At 44.2% G+C, this 22036-nt stretch overlaps 1 protein-coding gene across 1 annotated transcript in view; it reads right to left on the reverse strand.

Moving 5' to 3' along the window:
• The window catches only part of ophn1 (oligophrenin 1), a 203321-nt gene that overhangs the window by 117710 nt on the left and 63575 nt on the right, over positions 1-22036 (reverse strand). Inside the window, exons 3-4 of the mRNA XM_078547587.1 lie at positions 1821-1882; positions 258-329 (exon numbers count right to left, since the gene is read on the reverse strand). Coding sequence (XP_078403713.1) covers positions 258-329; positions 1821-1882 — 134 coding nt within the window. The remainder of the gene's footprint in view (positions 1-257; positions 330-1820; positions 1883-22036) is intronic.

The following is a 22036-nucleotide window of genomic DNA, read 5'->3' on the forward strand; positions in this document are numbered from 1 at the left end:
TTGGAACTCATGGGCACTGATCCAGATCTTCAGGTTTCCAAATGGAGCAGCACTGTCACTGGGCCACACCATGTCACCTGGCTATGACCTGCAGGGTAGCTGGCAACCCATTTAATAGCAACACCAGCTGCAGCAGAAAAGAAAGGCTTAGACAGGACAATGAAGTTGCAACGAAAGCAGAGGGAGAAGAAGGAAAGTCTAGCACGATGGAGAGTTGCACAGACAGCAATTTTAACAGCATTTTTCAAAATGCTTACCTTTGCAACTCCAATATGGTCTTTCTTAAAAATCTCCAAGGGTTTAATTAGCAAGTTGCTGGAATTTTGAATCTGTAACAAAGGCAAGCGGTAAATAAATTCAGAGCTCACAATCTTTCTGAGTCTTATCCTCAAGATCAGGACAAACAGATAAGCAGATCTCCATCATAACTTATTGATCCAACCTCGGCTTGGAGGAGGATATTAAAAAAAAACACATCAGGATAGCAAAAAGGTTGAAAAACCTATTGAGATCTGAATAAGGGAATAATACTATGGGGAAAAACTAAATCTTGAAAAAGGAAAGGCCACACGAGTTAATGTCTTTGTAGTACTCCCCAGTCAATCATATTGTTCATCACTGAATGCTTCCAACCTGTGGAGCTCCAATCCTTAATTCCCATTGGTGAAGGAGATAACCTGCTGGTTGCCTGATCACTCAGGTCCAAGGTGTCCTCCTTCCATTGCTACACTCTCATCAATTCACACTTTAAGCAACTTTGTGCACAGACATGTTTTGAACTAAAGGGTGCAGGGACAACTCAGATGACCAGCAGATGCTGTTAGAAGCCCCACTGCAGCAAATTTTGGCCCATTACATTTCAATGATCACACAAGCAAGTTTGGTAATACAGCACTTGAATATTGTTGAAAAGAGAGACATGTTGACGAGGCTTTTCATCCTGCACTCATCAGGACAAACGCAAGAATGCCAAATTTCAAACAATCACAACAATTTATACATCAGGAAAAAGAGTGCTGATGGGGAGAAAAGGCTCCACATGTTTCCAGGTAATTCAAAAAAGGTTTGAACTTATTCCTTTTGTTTACAGAGAACAGGCCCTTGCATATCAATGTGTGTCACCTCTAGCAAGCATAAATGAGCCATGTTATGAGCGCAACTGATTATCTTCAATTGGTTGTTAATGGCACTATTATCGCACTCAGGATTGTTCAGCAAGTTCTGCCCAATCACAGAATCGCTTTCAACATTTTATTTTTAAATTTTGAGAGACACTTAGTTTCCCGTTGCTTTCTACGTGGCAACGCCTTGGCAAATCAGTCAACTTGTCAACTAATCAGCACCCTTTTCTCCTGTAGTATAAATTGTTGTGATCTTTTGAAACTTGGAACTTTTGCATTTGTCCTAATAAGTGTAAGACAAAAAACTTCAACAACAAGTCTCCCTTTTCAGCAATATACAAGCACAGCTTTTAGTATTTTTTTTTAATGTCATTGTACAAATGCAGCAAGCTAGTTTACTCTGAACTTGGAGAAAATCAAGGATTTACAAATTGCTGCCAAGCTACAGAAAAAAACATTCAGCAACAGAAACTGATCTAACTAACCTCAGAATGTGCCCAAGGGCATTGATGTCTAACAAATCTCAGGATGTGCCATCTTATAAAATATCCCCTGATTGGGAGTTTGAATGATCCCCGCAACACACACTGTGACACACACTGTGACACATACATTGATAAGGGAAGCAATCAATGTGTGGGCCAATTTAGACATGTCTCATTTTTGCAGATATACTATGGCTTGAAATAAACCACTTACCATCATCATCCTTTCATCCTCCACATCCTGCAGTAGCCCCGCAAACTCCTTGAAAGATTCAGCTGAAAGAGACAAGGAAATGAACAGTGAGCATCAGTGTCTGAATCCTCAATGGGTGTTTAAATAAAAATGTGAGTACAGCTATCCCTTGTTTAGCATTCCTAACTCATTGCTAATAAACAGCATGTTAAACAAAAATCACTTTCAAATAAGAAAACAAGTAGTAAAAATAGGTTATGTTCCTGACCTATAACCTTTACATTAAAAACATGTTGGCTATCTTGAACCTAACTGGTGAAAAAAATCCTCTGACCAACACTGAAAAACTAAACTTACCAACTCTTAATAACTTACAGTACTAAATCTTTCCATGTGCCTCTGCTTGCCACCTCTCCCGACCCTCCAGCCCACTAGTTCTCTTGCTTGCTGCCTCCCTTACCTCTGCCGCCTCCACCCCCCAACCCCCCGCTTACTGCCTCCCTCCCCCGACCCTCCTGCTCACCGCCTCCCTCCCCCCAACTTTCCCGTTCACTGCCTCCCTCCCCCGACCCTCCTGCTCGCTGCCTCCCTCCCCCGATCTTCCCGCTCGCCGCCTCCCTCCCCCGATCTTCCCGCTCGCCACCTCCCTCCCCCACCGCCTCCCTCCCCCCGACTCTCCCGCTCGCTGCCTCCCTCCCCCCGACTCTCCCGCTCGCTGCCTCCCTCCCCCCGACTCTCCCGTTCGCTGCCTCCCTCCCCCGACTCTCCTGCTCGCCGCCTCCTTCCCCCGCCGCCTCCCTCCCCCGCCGCCTCCCTCCCCCGCCGCCTCCCTCCCCCGCCGCCTCCCTCCCCCGCCGCCTCCCTCCCCCGCCGCCTCCCTCCCCCGATCTTCCCGCTCACTACCTCCCTCCCAACTTTCCCGTTCACCGCCTCCCTCACCCTACCCTCCTGCTCACCGCCTCCCTTCCCTGCCAACTCCCACCCCCGACCCTCCCCCCCGTCGCCTCCCTTCCCCCACCCAACCCATCCACCCACTGCCTCCCCACCCCCCCACCCCACCCCCCACAGCCCTACCTCCCCCCTACCACCTCCCTTGCTCTGAGCATGGGCTTGGTAGAGGGATGCCCATAAGGAAGAAGGGAGCAAACAAGGCTGAGAGAGGAACTGCAAGTGGGAGGGCCGGGGAGGGCGAGAGCAAGCGGAAGAGGTGGTAAATGGGAGTGTCGGCAAATCAGGAGGATTGGGGAGGGAGAGGGCAAGTGGGAGAGGCAATGAGTGGGAGGGCCAGGGGAGGGAGGCAGCAAACGAGAGGAGCGGTGAGTGGGAGGGTCAGTTAGGGCGGTGGCAAGTCTAGGGGATCAGAAAGTGGGAGGGAAATGGCGAGTCTGGGGGATCAGCGAGTGAGAGGGTCAAGGAGAAAGGCAGTGAGCACCAGTATGTTTTGAAAAAGGGAAAGACCAAGCATCCTTAGTAACCACGTTTAATGAAAATGGTGACAACGCTACTAGGGAGCGTGTCTAATTTACCAACCATGCTGAAAAGAAAATGTGCTATTAGAATGGGCTTTAAAACGTAATACACCAACATACAGAGTCAATTCATGTCTGCTATTTCCCCATGTACCCAAGTGTTCATTAACTTCTCTTATATTAGAAAAAGGTGCTGGACAAACATCATAAGAAAGGCATCAAGGTAAGGTAAAGAATAACAGATGTGGATCACAACAGCTGCAATCCTAAACCAAATTAAAAAGGTGTAGCTGACTTTAAATTACATATTTAACATGGGAATTTGCTTCCTAACAGTTTGGGTATTCACTTTAATTTAGATCAGGCAGACATTAAAAGTCCTGAGAGGGGTGTAAGAGATTTAGAAATTCCAGCAATCTTTGCTCTTAAATGTAAAGTAGGGTCAGAGGAAGGCAGAACTCATTAAAAATGAGCAAAATTGACACATCTTGCTCCCAACCTTCATATCTAATGACAATATTACAAAAAAAATGAACAAAGCCTGAATTTCCCATGCCAACATTTTTAAAGGTACTCATCCCAATCCTTTGACTGGAAGATCAGATTATACCAACAGCAGGAGCAGCAGTCCCTCGATTCGAGGGTGACATCTGCTTAGGGTCATGAGTTTCTGCCAGGGGTCTTTCATGTGGCTGAACAGGCCAATTCTTGAGCCACAGGTCTTTGGGCACATGGGGTAAGATGTCCTATGGGTTAGTGGGAGCCGGAGTGCAGGATGTATATCAATCACTCCAGTAGTTCCCACTTCATCATCATGCAACAGCAATACATTGTGCCAGTGATTGTGAACAATGCTGTACAAGCACCATCGTTCCGTGTGAGTGCGAGTCTGCATTCCTACGATGGAAGTGTCATCTCAGATATTCTAATTCTTGCTCAAACAGCTCTCTACCCATTTACCCCAGCTGTATGGCAGCATTCTCATTAACCCATATCATCAATTCCCTGCATCGTCTACTGATCTTTCAGCTGATCCACATTGTTCCTTCCTTCCCAATTTGAGTTGTTGTGCTTCCAATTTGATTCATCATTCACACTTTGGAGTCTGAGGATGGATTGCCTGGTGGCTCCCACAGCTCGCTCTGGCTACGGGCTATATATAAACTCTGACATCTTCATCCCCTTCCTAGATGGAAGATGGCTAGAAATTAAACATGTCGAAGAAGCGCCCAAAGTGGCCTGATTAAGATATTGTGTTCATCACTGTAACCAACTCTGGTTTAAACTCAAGGTAAGTACTGAAGTTGCAGTTTGGAAACTACAGTTCCCGTCAGGCCTCAGGACCTTTACCCATGCGCTGGCCGGGGAAGGGCCGCACACGTGCAGGAAGCCTCCCCTGCGCACATGTGTGGAAGGAAAGGAATAGTGAAATGGCGCAAAACCCGGGAGGTCTACTGACCTGAAGCTGCGCACCATTAGACAGGTGGTGTCCCAGGGAATGGGGGGAAACAGGGAGGGGGACAGGGAGAAGGTCCAAAGCCAAGAAGTAGTTCCCAAACCAGGGACTGGGACAGAAAAAAAAGAGGTCCCAGAAGACAGTCCAAGGTAAGACACAAGGGTAGAGATCAGAAGCGAATCCTGTTAAGTAGAGAGAAAGGAGCAGAGAGTTAAAGGGAGCGCTTCAAGCCTGCTCCCTGCAGACAGGCGAGAAGCCCAGAAGATCCGAACGGACAGCCGAAAGTTGGTGACTCTCCACTGCGGGGCGTAAGGGCAAAGGTGCCCTTTTGGAGCCGTGGTGTTCTCTGCTTGGCACGGCCGAAGATCTGAAAGTTGTGTTTGGAAGGGGAAGCGTGAGTGTACTCAGGGATCCAGAGGAAAGGAATCTCAGAAGGTGATTCTGAAAGCTCGGAGGTGGGTCCTGGTTGAAGCCGTCCGAGTAGGAGCAACGTTTGGAGAAAATTCCAAGGCGAGTTCTTCAAATGTGGAGAACAGCTAAAGAAAAAAAAAGTGTTTGCTGTCTGTGCACTGCAGAAGCAAATGCTGAACACCAGTGACAGCAGAACTGAATTCTGCTGCAGAGGCTTAAAAATGGCCTTGTTTGCTCTGCTAGTTTTTAAACATGCTGAACAGCCCACTTATATAAAAAGAGGGCAAAACACAGCTGCCAAACTCTTGCACAATATCAAAAGTACAAACACAGAATCAGCATCAGGAAAGGATTGCCACTCCACTCCCATTTACTTACACTGAAGTGCAGCTGCACCTTTCTTGTCCAACCTTCCGACTCAGGCCGGGCGAGAATAGTGCAGTGCAGTGGGTTCACAGGTCCTTCAGTCGAGTGTGAGAGAGTCAGGGGAAAGGAGGACACCCCCCCCCACTTTTCTAACGGCACTAGCTGCACTAAAGCAGGTATGTTTAAAGGTCTCAGGCACTTTGAGAAGCCAGGGAGAAGGTTAGTGTTTAAGGTAAAGTGGATAGGATGGGTGGGGAGCTTTGGATGGTCAGTTGGGGATTGTCAGGGGAGTCCAGTACTATAATTACCCAGGAGTTAGAGGTGGTTTTAACTGCTCTATGTTTTCCTGTAAGACAATTGAAACCATCCAAAGTCTGCAATTTGAATCAGGCTATTGGATGGTTCCCAGTGCAGGGAATTGTCCAACGGAAGTTTGGCTTCCTGGGCAATTTCTGTGCAATCCTTACATGGGGACTTCTGGGGGGCCCCAGTGCATCTTTTGGGGTACACATACCTCCTCTCCCCACCACCCTCCCCTCCCCACCCACCCCGGGTACGGCACCCCTGAGATCGGAAGTTATGGGGCACTGTCTGGTCATTATGACATTGCTGTTTGTGGGAGCTGGCTGTGTGTAAATTGGCTCCCACATTTCCTACATAACAATGGAGGCTGCACTTCAAAAAACACTTCAGTTGTTGTAAAGCGCATAGTGATGTCCTGAAGTCATGAAAGACACTATATAAATGTAAGTCTTTCTTTGTCTCAAATTGCACAGAACAGCACCAAAACTGAAATTAGGAGAGTAAACTTGATGAACCAAAAAGTAGTGGTGATGGAAAGCCAGGATTTTGAAAGATTTTGAGAGAAAGTGAAGCACAGGTATTTAGTGAGGCACTTGTGGAAGTCCTAGGAGAGAATGATAGAAGATAGCACAACATATTACATTAACACTTTCACCACCCTACCCTTGGCCATAAAAGTAGTTCCAGCCTCAAAACCACTCATGAATTCTTTACCCAGCATATTCCAACAATCATCTTGTTTGATTCAACCATGGTGGCTAGTCACTGGTCATGTTTGTGTTTTGTCGTAGCGTAAAGATCTCAGTATTTTGGGCTTTAACTACATGGGAAATTTGATCCTGATATCTGCAGTCTGCAGATAGAGAGAGAGAGAGAGAGAGAGAGAGGACTATAGCAGACACAGGTCAGATTATGGTGGTTACTCAAATTTGAAGCCGAACCTAATCCTACACCCAAAAAAAATCGAGCAATTTGCTGGACCTGACGCCATCTTGTACTCGGTTGAAGAAATGAGACAAGGTCAATAAGCTAGTTTGAAATCAAAACTCAACTCTTTCCAAACTCTTTTCATTTCCTCATTCTCGGTCATGCACAGGGAGAGTCACACTCCTCAAAAACCAGCTGGAAATTTTATTGAAGAAAGTTGCTTTATGTCAGCAGATTTCAAATTGAGGAACTGGAGATTAAACTATGTACCGTCAGATCCGTGATCTTGCACTATGCTCACCAATTAAGTGTCTTTGGGCTGGGGCGGGGGCAGGGGAGGGGAGAGTAGTAGTACAGTGAATGACTGCAATGTGCATGGTATACCAGTGCATATTTTTCAATCATATATTGTCACCTCTGGTTATAAGCATCTTTGGGCAGTCTAAATGCAGTCCCAAAGAGACACAGACTTCCAGCATAAACCTGAAACCGAGCAGTAAGGGCACTGAGATATGCCTAAAGTAAACTGTGAGGAGGAAGTTCTCAAATGCAGAAACTATCTGGTGAACAGTTAAAGAAAGCGTCTTTCTGTCTCTGCATTGCAGAAACAAATGCTGACTACTGGTGAGAGCAGGAATGAGTCCTGCTGCAGAGGCTTAATAGCCTTGTTTGCTTTGCTAGTTTTTAAAACATGCTGAACAGCCTGCTTATAAAAGGAGGGCTAAACATAGCTACTACAGATGTGAAATGGACAGGAACTGAGCAAGACCATTACTAAGCTTTTAATGGTAAATTGCTCTGCATCATTGTACTTTGGATAGTATGCAAACAATCCAAACACAGAACCAGCATCAGGAAAGGATGAAAGATCTTTGTATCGACCCAACTGTTTTGTTACCAGAGACTCAGCACCCCAGGATCAGCCTTTACCCAGTAAGCCATTCAGGAGTCAGCACAGTCCAGGGGCCCGTATCTTTATCCACTCAATCTCCCAAGTAAGACTTTCTTAAAAGAAATGCCGTTGAATTTGAGCGTCTTGCTTAGTGGGATACTTTAGTGTTTGGTGAGGTTATTGATCAGTGAAGTTTGACACCTGTGGACTGACAGTTGATCAATTAGCAATTGTAACATTTATTGTAACAGTATTGAGTGTAGCAGGTTTGTGCTCTACACGATAGGAAGCAGCTGGAGTTAAAGGGACAATTCACTTGCCCACGACCAGGGCAGCTTTCCTCCATCTCAGCTATCCATATGTAAACTGAATTCCCTCCATGTCCAATTAGTGTGCATAGTTTGTCTGCCATTTAAGGCCCAAGCCCATTACAGTAGCTCTATCTCACTTATTTTTCTCTGGGCCCCAACTCTCCCGTCTCCTCCACTTCTGCTCACCCAGCTCAGCCACTCCCTAATCTCCAAATCAATGCCCTTGTCCCCAGCAAAATCTTTACTCTTTCCCTTCCGAGCCATCCCCCATCTTCAGGGGCACAGGTGTGAGGACATCTGGTTTAGCCATTACCAAATTTAGCTGGATCAAAAGCCATCAAACCACCACTTGGAAGTTCCCCTCCAAGTCACTCACCATCCTGACTTGGAAATATATCACCGTTCCTTCACTGTCGCTGGGTCAAAATCCTGGAACTCCCTCCCTAACAGCACTGTGGGTGTACCTATACCACATGGACTGCAGTGGTTCAAGAAGGCAGCTCACCACCACCTTCTCAAGGGCAACTAGAGATGGGTAATAAATGCTGGCCCAGCCAGCAAAGCCCACATACCATGAATGAATGAAAAAATATTGTCCCAGTGCCTTTTCTCCACTACCAACTATCCCCTTAAGCTGCTGCCCCTCTGACAGCAAATGTGAGGAGCTCATCGACATTTGTCTTTAAGTTTGCTCTTTCCCCCCCCCTTTTCCACCAAACCAAATCTTCCTCCACGCTCTCTCCTGAAGCTATAACTCTTTGACTTCTCTTCCACCTGACCCCACACTTTGAGCTCGTCTATCCCGGAGACTCACCTACTACTCCTTTGACTCCATTCCTGCTGAACTGCTGACCACTAAACTCCCTTGCCAGTACGAGTTGACATCGAAAATGATTCCCTCTCCTCAGCTACTGTTCTCCTCCTTTCCAAAACTGTCATCACCCTCCTCCTCAAAAATTCCCACAATCTCTATCCTTGTAAACTACTGTCCCACTTCCAACTTTGTGTTTCCAAAACCCTTGAATGTGTTGTCACCTTCCAGTTCCATGCCCAACTTTCCCACAATTCCAGCTTTAAATCTGTCCAACCAGGTCTCCTTCCCGGCCACAGCACCAAAATAACCCAAAGTCAGTCACAAATGGCATCATCTGTGACTTGCCTGAGGAGCATTATCTCTCTATGGCCTCTCTGCAGCCTTTGACATGTTCAACCACACCGCCCCTCCTTCAACACCTTCCATCTAGACCTTTGGTGCCTCCAAATTTCAACCAGTCCAATGCTTTTTTTTGCTAAGCCATTTTCTACTCTCCATAAACTTCAGCTGATTGAAAACATGGCTGATGATATTCTATCCTGCATCAGATTTTGCTCGCACATCAGCCACGTTTTTACCGAGCTACATTGGCTCCTGGTCACCCAACATCTCAAATTTAACATCTGCATCCGTGTTTTAAATCCCTTCATGTCCTTTCCCTCCTCCATCTCTAACCTCCTCCCACCCAAGAATACACCTCCAAATACTCCAATTCTCCAAATATAGCTTCTTGTGCATTCTATCCTCCCTTTGCCCCAGAACTGATGGCCAAGCACTCAGCAGTCTTTGGAATTCCCTCGCTAAACCCGATCCTGCCTCTCCACCTTCTCCATTAAGAGAAATAAGACAGGCTTGCATTTATATAGCGCCTTTGGTGATGTCCCAAAGTTCTTTACAGCCAATTAAGTACTTTTGAAATGTTGCTACTGTTGTAATGGAGCAACCACCGCAACCAATTTGCGCACAGCAAGATCACACAAACAACGTGACCGTGACAGTCTGTTTTAGTGATGCATATTGAGGGATAGATATTGACCAGGACACCTTGGATAATTTCCCTATTCTTCTTTGAATAGTGCCATGGGATCTTTTACATCTATTGGAGTGTGCCGATGCAACCTCAGTTTAACGCTTCAGTTGAAAGACGGTAACTTTTGGTCACTTTTCCCAGTATATGCTTCTTCAGTTCAGCATCCATTTTCTTGCTTACACCTGTATGACAGCCTTTGGGACTACTTTTCCACATTGAAGGCATCATATGAATACAAGTCATTGTTCTGATTATTAAATTGTCTATTTTTCATCTATTTCTTTTCGTGCGCACTCTCACAACATTCTCCAAACAAGGGTCAGATTATAAACCCACTTCCCAAGCCAAACGCAGTCACTCTTTGGAGTGAGAAAATTACAGATTCAGCAAACCACACAACACTAATTGTTACTACCATCACTTGTGTAGGGATGGTGATGAGAACAAGTTATGGCGTGACCTTGCTGTTGGTTAATATTTGTTCAAATATCATTCATTCACAATCATTTTCAGAAACAAAATAATCTAAGAAGGGTGTGAAAACTATTTTCTCAGAGTGCTGATGCACATTGTTTTAAACATCTTCACTATCTCATGATCAGGCTCAATGTTAGAAAGCACCAGGGGCCGGCTGCCATGAATAATATGTTGCGTGCAAGAACTTTGTAATATAAATATTGAATGCCCAAGGTCTCAGCTGATTACAAAGAAACATGTGTTTAAAACAGCTGGGAGGGGGGAGGAAAAATTCAAGCCATACTAGAGAGAGGACCACAGCAGACTAACAGCTATGATTTCAAGTGAAGGAAACAAGGGTGCAGGTGGAGCACAAGGAGGAAAATTATTGATACAAGTATTAAAAAGAAACAGACTGGCATTATAGAATTTCACAATCATAGACAAACTAGGCAATGGAGGATAGCAAGCCAGGGTTGAATAATATAGATGCGGCGATCATACGAAATTTTGGAATTTGAATGGATTAATTGGAGGGAGGACCAGAAAATGGCCCGTGTAGAAACTTTCTTCATACGAGCATACAAATTGGGAGCAGGAGTAGGCCACTCGGCCCCTGAAGCCTGCACTGCCATTCAATGAGATCATGGCTGATCTGAATGTAACCTCAACCCCACATTCCTGCCTGCCCCTGATAACCTTTCACCCCATCCCATTGCTAATCAAGAATCTATCTAGCTTTGCCTTAAAAATATTCAGACTCTGCTTCCACCGCACTTTGAGGAAGAGAGTTCCAAAGACTCACAACCCTCAGAAAAAAATTTCTCCTCATCTCTGTCTTAAATGAGTGACCCCTTATTTTTAAACAGTAACCCCTAGTTCTAGAACTTGAGTGATATCAATGATAAGGCTGCTCTTTCGATGATCATGCAACCTAATGGATGAACAGGTCTACCAGAATGGAGATGGGGGCAGTGGAATGCATTTTGGATTGCTCCAGAAAAGCACAGGTGTAATGGGCCAAATTATCACATTTTGCACTTTATACCTCTGTTCTTGTTCAAATCTTTCTTCTGTGAATCATCAATAACCACTTTCTCTTCATGAAGAAAATGTTAAGAGTAACTGAAATGTCAATAGTAAGATCATAAATTTTTACTTTTTACTTGATAGACTTTGACCAATATCACCTATAATAGCTGCAGTTCCTGAAGTGATTGGGGTGTAGATTCATAGTCATTACAGCAAAGGAGGTCTTTCAGCCCAACAAGTCCATGCCTGCTCCTTGTAGCATAATTTAGTCAGTCTCATTCCCCCACTCTATCCCAACAGCCCTGCAAGTTAATTTCACTCAAGAACTTGAAAGTTTTTTTAAAATTCATCCCCTTTGAGATAATTGGGTTAAAATAGGTAAACAGGAGGTATTAGATAGGCTGGCTGTACTTAAAGTTGATACGTCACCAGCACCAGATGAGGTACATCCAAGGATACGGAGGGAAGTAAGGGTGGAAATTGCACAGGCACTAAGTATAATTATCCAATCTTACTTATATACAGGGGTGATGCCAGAGGACCGGAGAATTGCAAACGCTTACACCCTTTTCTGAACAAGGATGTAAAGATAAGTCCCGAAACTACAGACCAGTCAATTTAACCTCGGTGGTGGGGAAGCTTTTAGAAACAATGGCCAACCCCAAGCCCCCACCTCCCCCAATTAATTATTCCTATCCTGGATTGCTCTTTGTTCTTTTCCATAGCCAACCTAAACCTGATGATACTATGATCACTGTCTCCAAATGTTTGCCTACTGACGCTTGATCTGCTTGAGCCACCTCATTCCCCAGGACAAGGTCTAGTAATGCCCCCTTGAACGGAAGACATTTAGAAAACTGCGCTGAACACAACTCTAGAAACACTTGCCTGTCTCTGCCCTTTATACTATTACTGTCCCAGTCTACATTAGGATAATTGTAGTCCCCATTATATAGTTCTTGCACCTCTCTAATTTTTTTGCAAATCTTTCCCACCAATTGGTTGCCTATTGAATACACCCATCAAAATATTTGAACCTCTGTTTCTCAACTCCAACCAAATGGATTCTGTCCTTGACCTCTCTGGGACATCCGCTGTCTCACACCAGCACTGTAATGTTCTCCTTAGTCAATGCTGCTGTACCCTTCCTCCTTTCCTTCCTTCCCTCAATATGGCCATTACTGCACCGCTGTTTGTGGGATCTCGCTGTGTGAAAACTGGCTGCCACATTTCCTACAACAGTGACTACACATTAAAAGTACTTCATTGGCTGTAGTCTGCTTTAGGACATCGAATGGTTGTAAAAGACGTTATATAAATGCAAGACCTTTTTTGCTTTATTTGCCTATGTTGAAATCCATTTCCATGTTTTCCTCATTCAAATTTCCTCAATCCGACAGTATCCTTTTGTAATTTTAGAGTACAAACAGTACAAACACTTGGCAATACAGAATTTGAATATTGCTGAAAAGAAAGATATGTTGCCAAAGCTTTTTGTCTTGTACTCATCAGGGCTGATGGCAACATCTTATTAGTGAAAAATACCACTCACGTAGCCACTGCACAGGAGCTGTGTCAAACGGCTTGCTCAATTTATTCAAATTTTTGAGATACTCTGCCTTTCCATTTTGCTGTTTCATGCTGCTACTATGCAGTGACCATGCCAGTAGTGGTGCTTTCCACAAACAGGATGCTACTGCCAGTCCAGAAAGACATTCAGCCTACCACAGAATTGAGGGACGTCATGTATGAATTTTAGTGCTGGTGCAATATCAGGTCCCTAGGTCATACATCCCAATGATCAGCTGATCGAATCAAACAGCACGTTTCTTCAGGTTTTCATGATGTGCAGAGTACAGACATAACTCAACCAGCTTGCACTTGAAAAACCCAAAACAAAACATCTACCGTTAGGTGTGATTCCACAATTGGGCAGCACTGGCTAAACAATCCTGAGTGTGCTAATAGCTACACTAACAACCAATTTAAGATGTCAGTCGAGCTCATACCATGAAATAAAAACAGAAAATGCTGGAAAAACTCAGCTGGTCTGGCAGCATCTGTGGAGAGAGATACAGAGGCGATGCTTCAAGTCCGTATGACTCGTCTTCAGAACTAAAGAGAAGTAAAAATGTAATGGATTTTATACTGTTTAAGAGTGGGTGGAGCAAGATAAAAGGTCAGGTATAGGTGGGAGCTAAGGAGAGATTGACAAAGGTGTCATGGACACAGGACAAAGGAAGTGTTAATGGTAGTGGTAAAAATTACAAAAGATGCTGATAGTGGCTTAAAGGTAAGATAGGAGAATGTGTTAATAGCAGAACAAGGGTCAGCACTCTGTGAAAGCACAACATTGAGACAAGTGACAGGTGGCCCTGTTGGGATGGGTGGGGGAGAGGGGGGATAAAAAAATGTAATAAATAATAAATAAAATAAATAAAATTTTAAAAATGTAATAAATAAATTAATTAATTAAAAAGCTTTTAAAACCTGGATTTAAAAAGGGATAAAGATGAGATGAGGAGAGAGTTTGTGGTTTGAAGCTGTTGAACTCAATGTTAAGCCTGGAAGGCTGTAAGGTGCCTAATCAGAAGATGAGATACTGATCCTCCAGTTTGTATTGGGCTTCACTGGAACAATGCAGCAGGCCAAGGACGGACACGTAGGCACGAGAGCAGGGTGGTGTGTTGACATGGCAAGCGACAGGAAGGTCTGGGTCATGCTTGCGGACTGAGCGACGGTGTTACGCAAAGCCATCACCTAGTCTGCATTTAGTCTCCCCAATGTAGAGGAGACCGCATTGGGAGCAGCGAATGCAGCAGCCCAAATTGAAGGAGGTGCAAGTGAAGCACTGCTTCACCTGATAAGTGTGTTTGGCTCTTTGGACGGTGAGGAGAGGGGAGGTAAAGGGGCAGGTGTTGCATTTTCAGTGATTGCACAGGAAGGAGCCATGGGAAGGGGGCGAGGAGTTGGGGGTGATGGAAGAGTGGGTGTCATGGCAGGAACAGTCCAGGCAGGATGCTAACCGGGGGTTGGGGGGTGTGGGGAGAGTTGACGGGAAGATGTATTTGGTGGTGGCATCATGCTAGAGTTGGTGGAAATGGCAGAGGATGATCCTTTGAATGCGAAGGCTGGTGGGGTGAAAAGTGAGGACAATAAAGGACCCTATGGCTCTGAAAGGGAGGGGAAGGGGTGAGGGCAGAGGTGCGGAAGATGGGTCACACATGGTTGAGGCCCCTGTCAACCACAGTCGGGCTGGGGGGGAGGGGGGAGCCCTCAGTTAAGGAAAAAGGAAGACATGTCAGAAGCACCATTTTGAAATGTGGCGTCATCTGAAAAGATGGGACGGTGGCGGAGGAACTGGGGGAATGGGATGGAGTCCTTACAGGAAGCAGGATGTGAGGAGCTGTAGTCGAGGTTATAACATGGCTCATTTATGCTTGTAAGAAGCAACATGTGCAGGGATCCATTCTCAGCAAACAAAAGAAACATGTTCAAGCCTTTTCCGAGTTACCTGGGAGCTTTGGGAACCTATAGTTCCCATTGCTTTCTTCATGGCAATACATCAGCCAGAGTCGGATTGACAATCATCACCCTTTTCTTCAGCAGTTTAAATTGTTGTAATCATTTGAAATTTGGCATTCTTGCATTTGTCCTGATGAGTGCAAGGTGAAAAGCTTTGCCTACACGTCTCTCTTTTCAACGATTTTAGAGTAGTTAGGTTTTGCATAACATATCTGGATTTTACTCAGCATCTTATAAGACCATAAGACATAGGAGCAGAAATTAGGCCATTCGGCCCATCGCGTCTGCTCCGCCATTCAATCATGGCTGATAAGTTTCTCAACACCATTCTCCCGCATTCTCCTCGTAACCTTTGATCCCCTTACCAATCAAGAACCTATCTATCTCGGTCTTAAATACGCTCAATGACCTGGCCTCCACAGCCTTCTGTGGCAATGAATTCCATAGATTCACCACTCTCTGGCTAAACAAGTTTCTCCTCATCTCTGTTCTAAAAGGTCTTCCCTTTACTCTGAGGCTGTGCCCTCGGGTCCTAGTCTCTCCAACTAATGGAAACATCTTCCCCACGTCCACTCTATCCAGGCCTTTCAGTATTCTGTAAGTTTCAATCAGATCCCCCCTCATCCTTCTAAACTCCATCGAGTATAGACCCAGAGTCCTCAAACGTTCCTCATATGTTAAGCCTTTCATTCCCGGGATCATTCTCATGAACCTCCTCTGGACCCTCTCCAGGGCCAGCACATCCTTCCTGAGATATGGGGCTCTCATGCCCATTCTCCTAACCTGTCCAAATCCTATTCTAAATGTGGTCTGACCAGAGCCTTATAAAGCCTCAGCAGCACATCCCTGCTTTTATATTCTAGTCCTCTCAAAATAAATGCCAACATTGCATTTGCCTTCCTAACTACCGACTCAACCTGCAAGTTAACCTTAAGAGAATCCTTGACTAGGACTCCCAAGTCCCTTTGCACTCCAGATTTCTGAATTCTCTCCCCATTTAGAAAATAGTCTATGCCTCTATTCTTCCTACCAAAGTGCATGACCTCACACTTCCCCACGTTGTATTCCATCTGCCACTTCTTTGCCCATTCTCCTAACCTGTCCAAATCCTTCTGCAGCCTCCCCACCTCCTCAATACTACCTGTCCCTCCACCTATCTTTGTATCATCTGCAAACTTAGCCAGGATGCCCTCAGTTTCTTCATCTAGATCATTAATGTATAAAGTGAAAAGTTGTGGTCCCAACACTGACCCCTGCGGAACTCCACTAGTCACCGGCTGCTATCCTGAGAAGGACCCCCTTATCCCCACTCTCTGCCTCCTGCCAGACAGACAATCTTCTATCCATGCTAGTACCTTGCCTCTAACACCATGGGCTCTTATCTTACTGAGCAGCCTCCTGTGCGGCACCTTGTCAAAGGCCTTCTGGAAGTCCAAGGAGATAACATCCATTGGCTCTCCTTTGTCTAACCTACTCGTTACCTCCTCAAAGAATTCTAACAGATTTGCCAGGCATGACCTCCCCTTGATGAAACCATGCTGACTTTGCCTGATTTTACCATGAACTTCCAAGTATTCTGAAATCGCATCCTTAATAATGGATTCTAAAATCTTACCAATGACCGAGATCAGGCTAATCGGCCTGTAATTTCCCACCTTTTGCCTCACTCCCTTCTTAAACAGGGGGGTTACATTAGCAATTTTCCAGTCCTCTGGGACCCTCTCTGACTCCAGTGATTCCTGAAAGATCACCACTAATGCCTCCACTATCTCTTCAGCTATCTCCTTCAGAACTCTGGGGTGTAGTCCATCTGGTCCATGTGATTTATCCACCTTCAGACCTTTCAGTTTTCCTAGGAGCTTCTCCTTGGTAATGACCACCATACTCACCTCTGCCCCAACTCTCTTGAACTTTGGGGATGTCACTCGTGTCTTCCACTGTGAAGACTGACGCAAAGTATCTATTCAGTTCCTCTGCCATTTCTTTCTTCCCCACTTCTACTTCTCCAGCGTCATTTTCCAGCGGTCCAATGTCCACTTTTGCCTCTCTCTTACCCTTTATATATCTAAAAAAAACTCTTGAAATCTTCTTTTATATTACTGGCTAGTTTACCCTCATATTTAATCTTCTCCCTCCTTATTTCTCTTTTAGTTGTCCTCTGTTGGTCTTTGTAGGCTTCCCAATCCCCTGGTTTCCCACTGCTCTTCGCCGCATTGTATGCTTTCTCTTTAGCTTTTATGCTGTCCCTAACTTCCCTTGTCAGCCATGGTTGCCTCATCCTCCCTTTAGTATGCTTCTTCTTCCTAGGGATGAATTTTTGCTGTGTCTCCCAAATTACTCCCAGAAACTCCTGCCATTGCTGTTCCACTGTCTTTCCTGCTGGGCTCAGCTCCCAGTCAATTCTGGCCAGCTCCTCCCTCATGCCTCTGTAGTTGCCTTTATTCAACTGTAATACCGTTACATCTGATTCCAGCTTTTTCTTTACACAACTCTGACTTTGACAGCTGTACAATATAATAACATGCACTGCCAAATTCTTCTTGAACTGAGCATTTTGGAAAAATTCGACATTTGTGGGCAGTTGATGAATTTTAAAGTATAACACAGCAGGAGAATCTAATTTCTACAAATTTCATCTTGAATGGAGCAAAAGCGCTTTCTGAAAAGCCAAAGCTATAACAATATTCATGCTAAATCTTCCTTAAACTATAAACATTTTGCTTTGTTGCATTATTTATGTTTCGGCTACAAAACCAGTGACTCGATTTTTGCTGCCAACTTGGTTGATTTTCATTTTTTTTGTCTATTTAAAATTAAACCATGCTCCTAGTTGATAAATACAACACTTGAATGTTGTACAGTACAGAATGTTCTCCATGCTTGCAGTCACAAGAATTGAATCCTGTTTGCCTAAACCCATTTAGATTAATCCTGCATTTTTTTCCATCGTTTTTCTGAGGTGAAGGTGATAATCTTTTGCTCTGTTTCATTTCTCTGTAACCAAACCAAAATTTTGAACAGTGCCCCGGGACTCGGGCGCAGCCCATTGGTAAACACCACTTCCCATGATAAAGAAACACTGCATTCAAATAAAGACAGACAACAAATGCATAAAAGTTAAAATCCAAGTTAACAAGAGCCTGCTCGTAGCAACGCTGTGCTGTCTGTCATTAGATTTAATGACCACTGGTTATACAAATCATTTGGGGACCTGTCCAAATCCATCATCATAATCTGAATGTATCATAACGACAACTTGCATTTATTTAGCACCTTTATCATAGTGCTTCACAGTTCAGTGAAGGTCCCAGGTTTAGTCCCTTGTCTACATAGAATCAGCAAATGGGAAGCAAAACTGGTGCAGCAATTTTAGGCAATGGAATTGAGAAACACCATTCAACAGGGTTCCTGCTGTCTTGCAGGAAAATACACAACTGCTGATATTAAAAAAAAAGAATGGCTTCAAGTTTGATGTCACTTATGGTTAACTATAAGAGCATATGAACATAATTAGGAGCTATAGTGGACCATACAAGCCCTTGAGCTTCCCCCATCATTCAGTATGATGATGGCTGATCCTCTGCCTCAACTCCACTTTCCCTCTGGCTCCCCATCCCTCTATTCCATGAGAAACCAAAAATCTGCCTATCCCATTTGCCATCGCTTGCTGTACCCGCATGCTATCTCTGACCATCAAAATTTAGAAGTTTCACCTTTTAAAAAATATTCTGTTTTCCTTTTCTTATGACCAAAGTGAATAACATCACATGTCCCCACATTATACTCCACCTGCCGCCTTGTTACCACTCAAACAATCTGTTCAGCAGTCTGCCTGTGTGGAGGTCAGTATGTGCAGCTGTTAGTCTGTTAAGTGGTCAGTCTGTGCAAGCAAATTTTACAGCAAGAGCGCTTGAGAAAACCAGCAGGGCTATTTACAGAGAGCGCGCTTGTGAAAAGCAAAGGAGCCATTTACAGCCAAAGCGCTCATGGACTTCATTTAAAACAGAGTGCGGGTGAGCGTGTGGACTTTAGTTAAAGCAGTGGGTGAGTGTATGGACTCTTTAAAACAGAGAGTGGGTGAGCGTGTAGTCTCTATTTAAGACAGAGCGGGGAGATTTCATTTAAAAAAAGAGCATGGAGAGCAGCTGATTGGTGAGTTGGATTGGTGAGTATTTCTAATCTTTAGACTAAAATTAAGGTCAATAGTGTTTAGATCTCTAGATTTTATTTTCCCTTTCTTAAAAATAGTCTGTTAAGTATAAGATCGATACTGGTGTAAATAATTAAATTCAATAAAGTGCAAAGAGCAGAGTAAATACTTTGCATCAGTCTTCACAGCAGAAGACGATAATAGCATACCAAAAATGCTAAATAATCACGGGGCAAAAGGAGGGTAGGAAATAACTACAATAACAATCACTAGAGAAAAAGTACTAGGGAAACTAATGGAGCTAAAGGCCATTAAGTCATCTGGACCTGATAGGTTGCATTCTAGGATATTAAAGGAGATAGTGGATGCACTGGTAGTAATCTTCCAAGAGTCCTTAGATTCTGAACAAGTCCCAGAGGATTGGAAAACTGCCTATGTAACACCCATATTCAAAAAGGAAGGGAGACAAAAAACAGGTAACAATAGGCCAGTTATCTTAACACCTGTCATTGGGAAAATGTTGCAGTCTATTACAATGGATGTAATAGCGGAGCATTTAGAAATACATAAACTAATCAAGCAGAGTCAGCATGGCTTCATTAAGGGGAAATCATGCCTGACAATTTATTAGAATTCTTAGAGGTGGTAACAAGCAGGATAGATAAAGGGGAACCAGATGTAATATATTTGGATTTCCAAAAGGTGTTTGATAAGGTGCCACACATAAGGCTATTTAATAAGATAAAAGCCCATGGTGTTGGGGGTAGTATATTAGCATGGATAGAGGACTGGCTAACTAACAGATGACAGAGAGTTGGGAAAAGGAGGGTGGCATTTTCAGGATGGCAACCTGTAACTAGTGGAGCGCCACAGGGATGAGTGCTGGGGCCACAATTATTTACGATATATATTAATGACTTGGATGAGGGAAATGAATGTACTATCGCCAAGTTTGCGGATGACACAAAAATAGGTAGGAAGGCAAGTGCTGAGGATGACACAGAATCTACAGTGGGGTACAGACAGGTTAAATGAGTGGGCCAAAATGTGGCAGATGGGATATAATGTGAGAAAGTGTGAGGTTATGCACTTTGGCAGGAAGAATAGAGGAGGTGAATATTATTTAAATGGAGAAAGAATGAAGAAAGCTGCAGCACAGTGGGATTTGGGGGTCCTTGTGCACGACTCCCAAAAAGCTAGCATACAAGATCAGCAGGTAACAGGTAAGGCAAGTGGAATGTTGGCCTTTATTTCAAAGGGAATGGAGTATAAAAATAGGGAATAAAAGCAAAAAACTGCAGATGCTGGAAATCCAAAACAAAAACAAAAATACCTGGAAAAACTCAGCAGGTCTGACAGCATCTGCGGAGAGGAATACAGTTAACATTTCGAGTCCGTATGACTCTTCAACAGAACTAAGGAAAAATAGAAGAGAGGTGAAATATAAGCTGAAAGCAAAAAACTGCGGATGCTGGAAATCTAAAACAAAAATAAAAATACCTGGAAAAACTCAGCAGGTCTGGCAGCATCTGCGGAGAGGAACACAGTTAACGTTTCGAGTCTGTATGACTCTTCAACAGAACTAAGTGACTAACTAACTAACTTAGTTCTGTTGAAGAGTCATACGGACTCGAAACTTTAAATGTGTTCCTCTCCGCAGATGCTGCCAGGCCTGCTGAGGTTTTCCAGGTATTTTTATTTTTGTTTTGAAATAAAAGTTGGTTTAGGGGGGAGGTGGGACAAGTAGAGCTGGATAGAGGGCCAGTGATAGGTGGAGATTGCCAAAACATGTCATAGACAAAAGGACGAAGAGGTGTTGACGGTGGTGATACTAGCTAAGAAATGTGCTAATAGGTGATATTAAGGGTAGAAAGCAGGACGAGCAAGGTACAGATAGCCCTAGTGGGGGTAGGGTGGGGGGAAGGGATCGAAATAGGCTAAAAGCTAAAGATAAAACAATGGATGGAAATACATTTAAAAATAATGGAAATAGGTGGGAAAAGAAAAATCTATATAAATTATTGGAAAATAGGGGGATCAGAAAGGGGGTGGGGATGGAGGAGCGAGTTCATGATCTAAAGTTGTTGTACACAATATTCAGTCGGAAGGCTGTAAAGTGCCTAGTCGGAAGATGAGGTGCTGTTCCTCCAGTTTGCGTTGAGCTTCACTGGAACATTGCAGCAGGCCAAGGACGGACATGTGGGCATGAGAGCAGGGTGGAGTGTTGAAATGGCAAGCGACAGGGAGGTCTGGGTCAAGCTTGCGGTCTGTCCACAAGCATTACCCAGACCTCCCTGTCGCTTGCCATTTCAACACTCCACCCTGCTCACATGCCCACATGTCCGTCCTTGGCCTGCTGCAATGTTCCAGTGAAGCTCAACGCAAACTGGAGGAATAGCACCTCATCTTCCGATTAGGCACTTTACAGCCTTCCGGACTGAATATTGAGTTCAACAACTTTAGATCATGAACTCGCTCCTCCTTCCCCACCCCCTTTCCGATCCCCCTATTTTCCAATAATTTATATAAATTTTTCTTTTCCCACCTATTTCCATTATTTTTAAATGTATTTCCATCCATTGTTTTATCTCTAACTTTTAGCCTATTTCGATCCTTTCCCCCCACCCCACCCCCACTAGGGCTATCTGTACCTTGCTCGTCCTGCTTTCTACCCTTAATGTCACCTATTAGCATATTTCTTAGCTAATATCACCACCGTCAACAGCGCTTTGTCTTTTTGTCTATGACATCTTTTGGCAATATCCACCTATCACTGGCCCTCTATCCAGCTCTACTTGTCCCACCCCCACCCCCCCCCAACCAGCTTATATTTCATCTCTCTTCTACTTTTCCTTAGTTCTGTTGAAGAGTCATACGGACTCGAAAGGTTAATTGTATTCCTCTCTGCAGATGCTGTCAGACCTGCTGAGTTTTTCCAGGTATTTTTATTTTTGTTTTTGTTTGTCATAAAAATAGGGAAGTCTTGCTAAAACTATACAAGGCACTAGTTAGATCACACCTAGAATACTGTGAACAGTTTTGGTCCCCTTATCTCAGGAAAGATGTACTGGCATTAGAGGCAGTCCAGAGAAGGT

The sequence above is a fragment of the Cetorhinus maximus genome, chromosome 8, assembly GCF_964194155.1.
Source record: "Cetorhinus maximus chromosome 8, sCetMax3.hap1.1, whole genome shotgun sequence".
Classification (NCBI taxonomy): domain Eukaryota; kingdom Metazoa; phylum Chordata; class Chondrichthyes; order Lamniformes; family Cetorhinidae; genus Cetorhinus; species Cetorhinus maximus.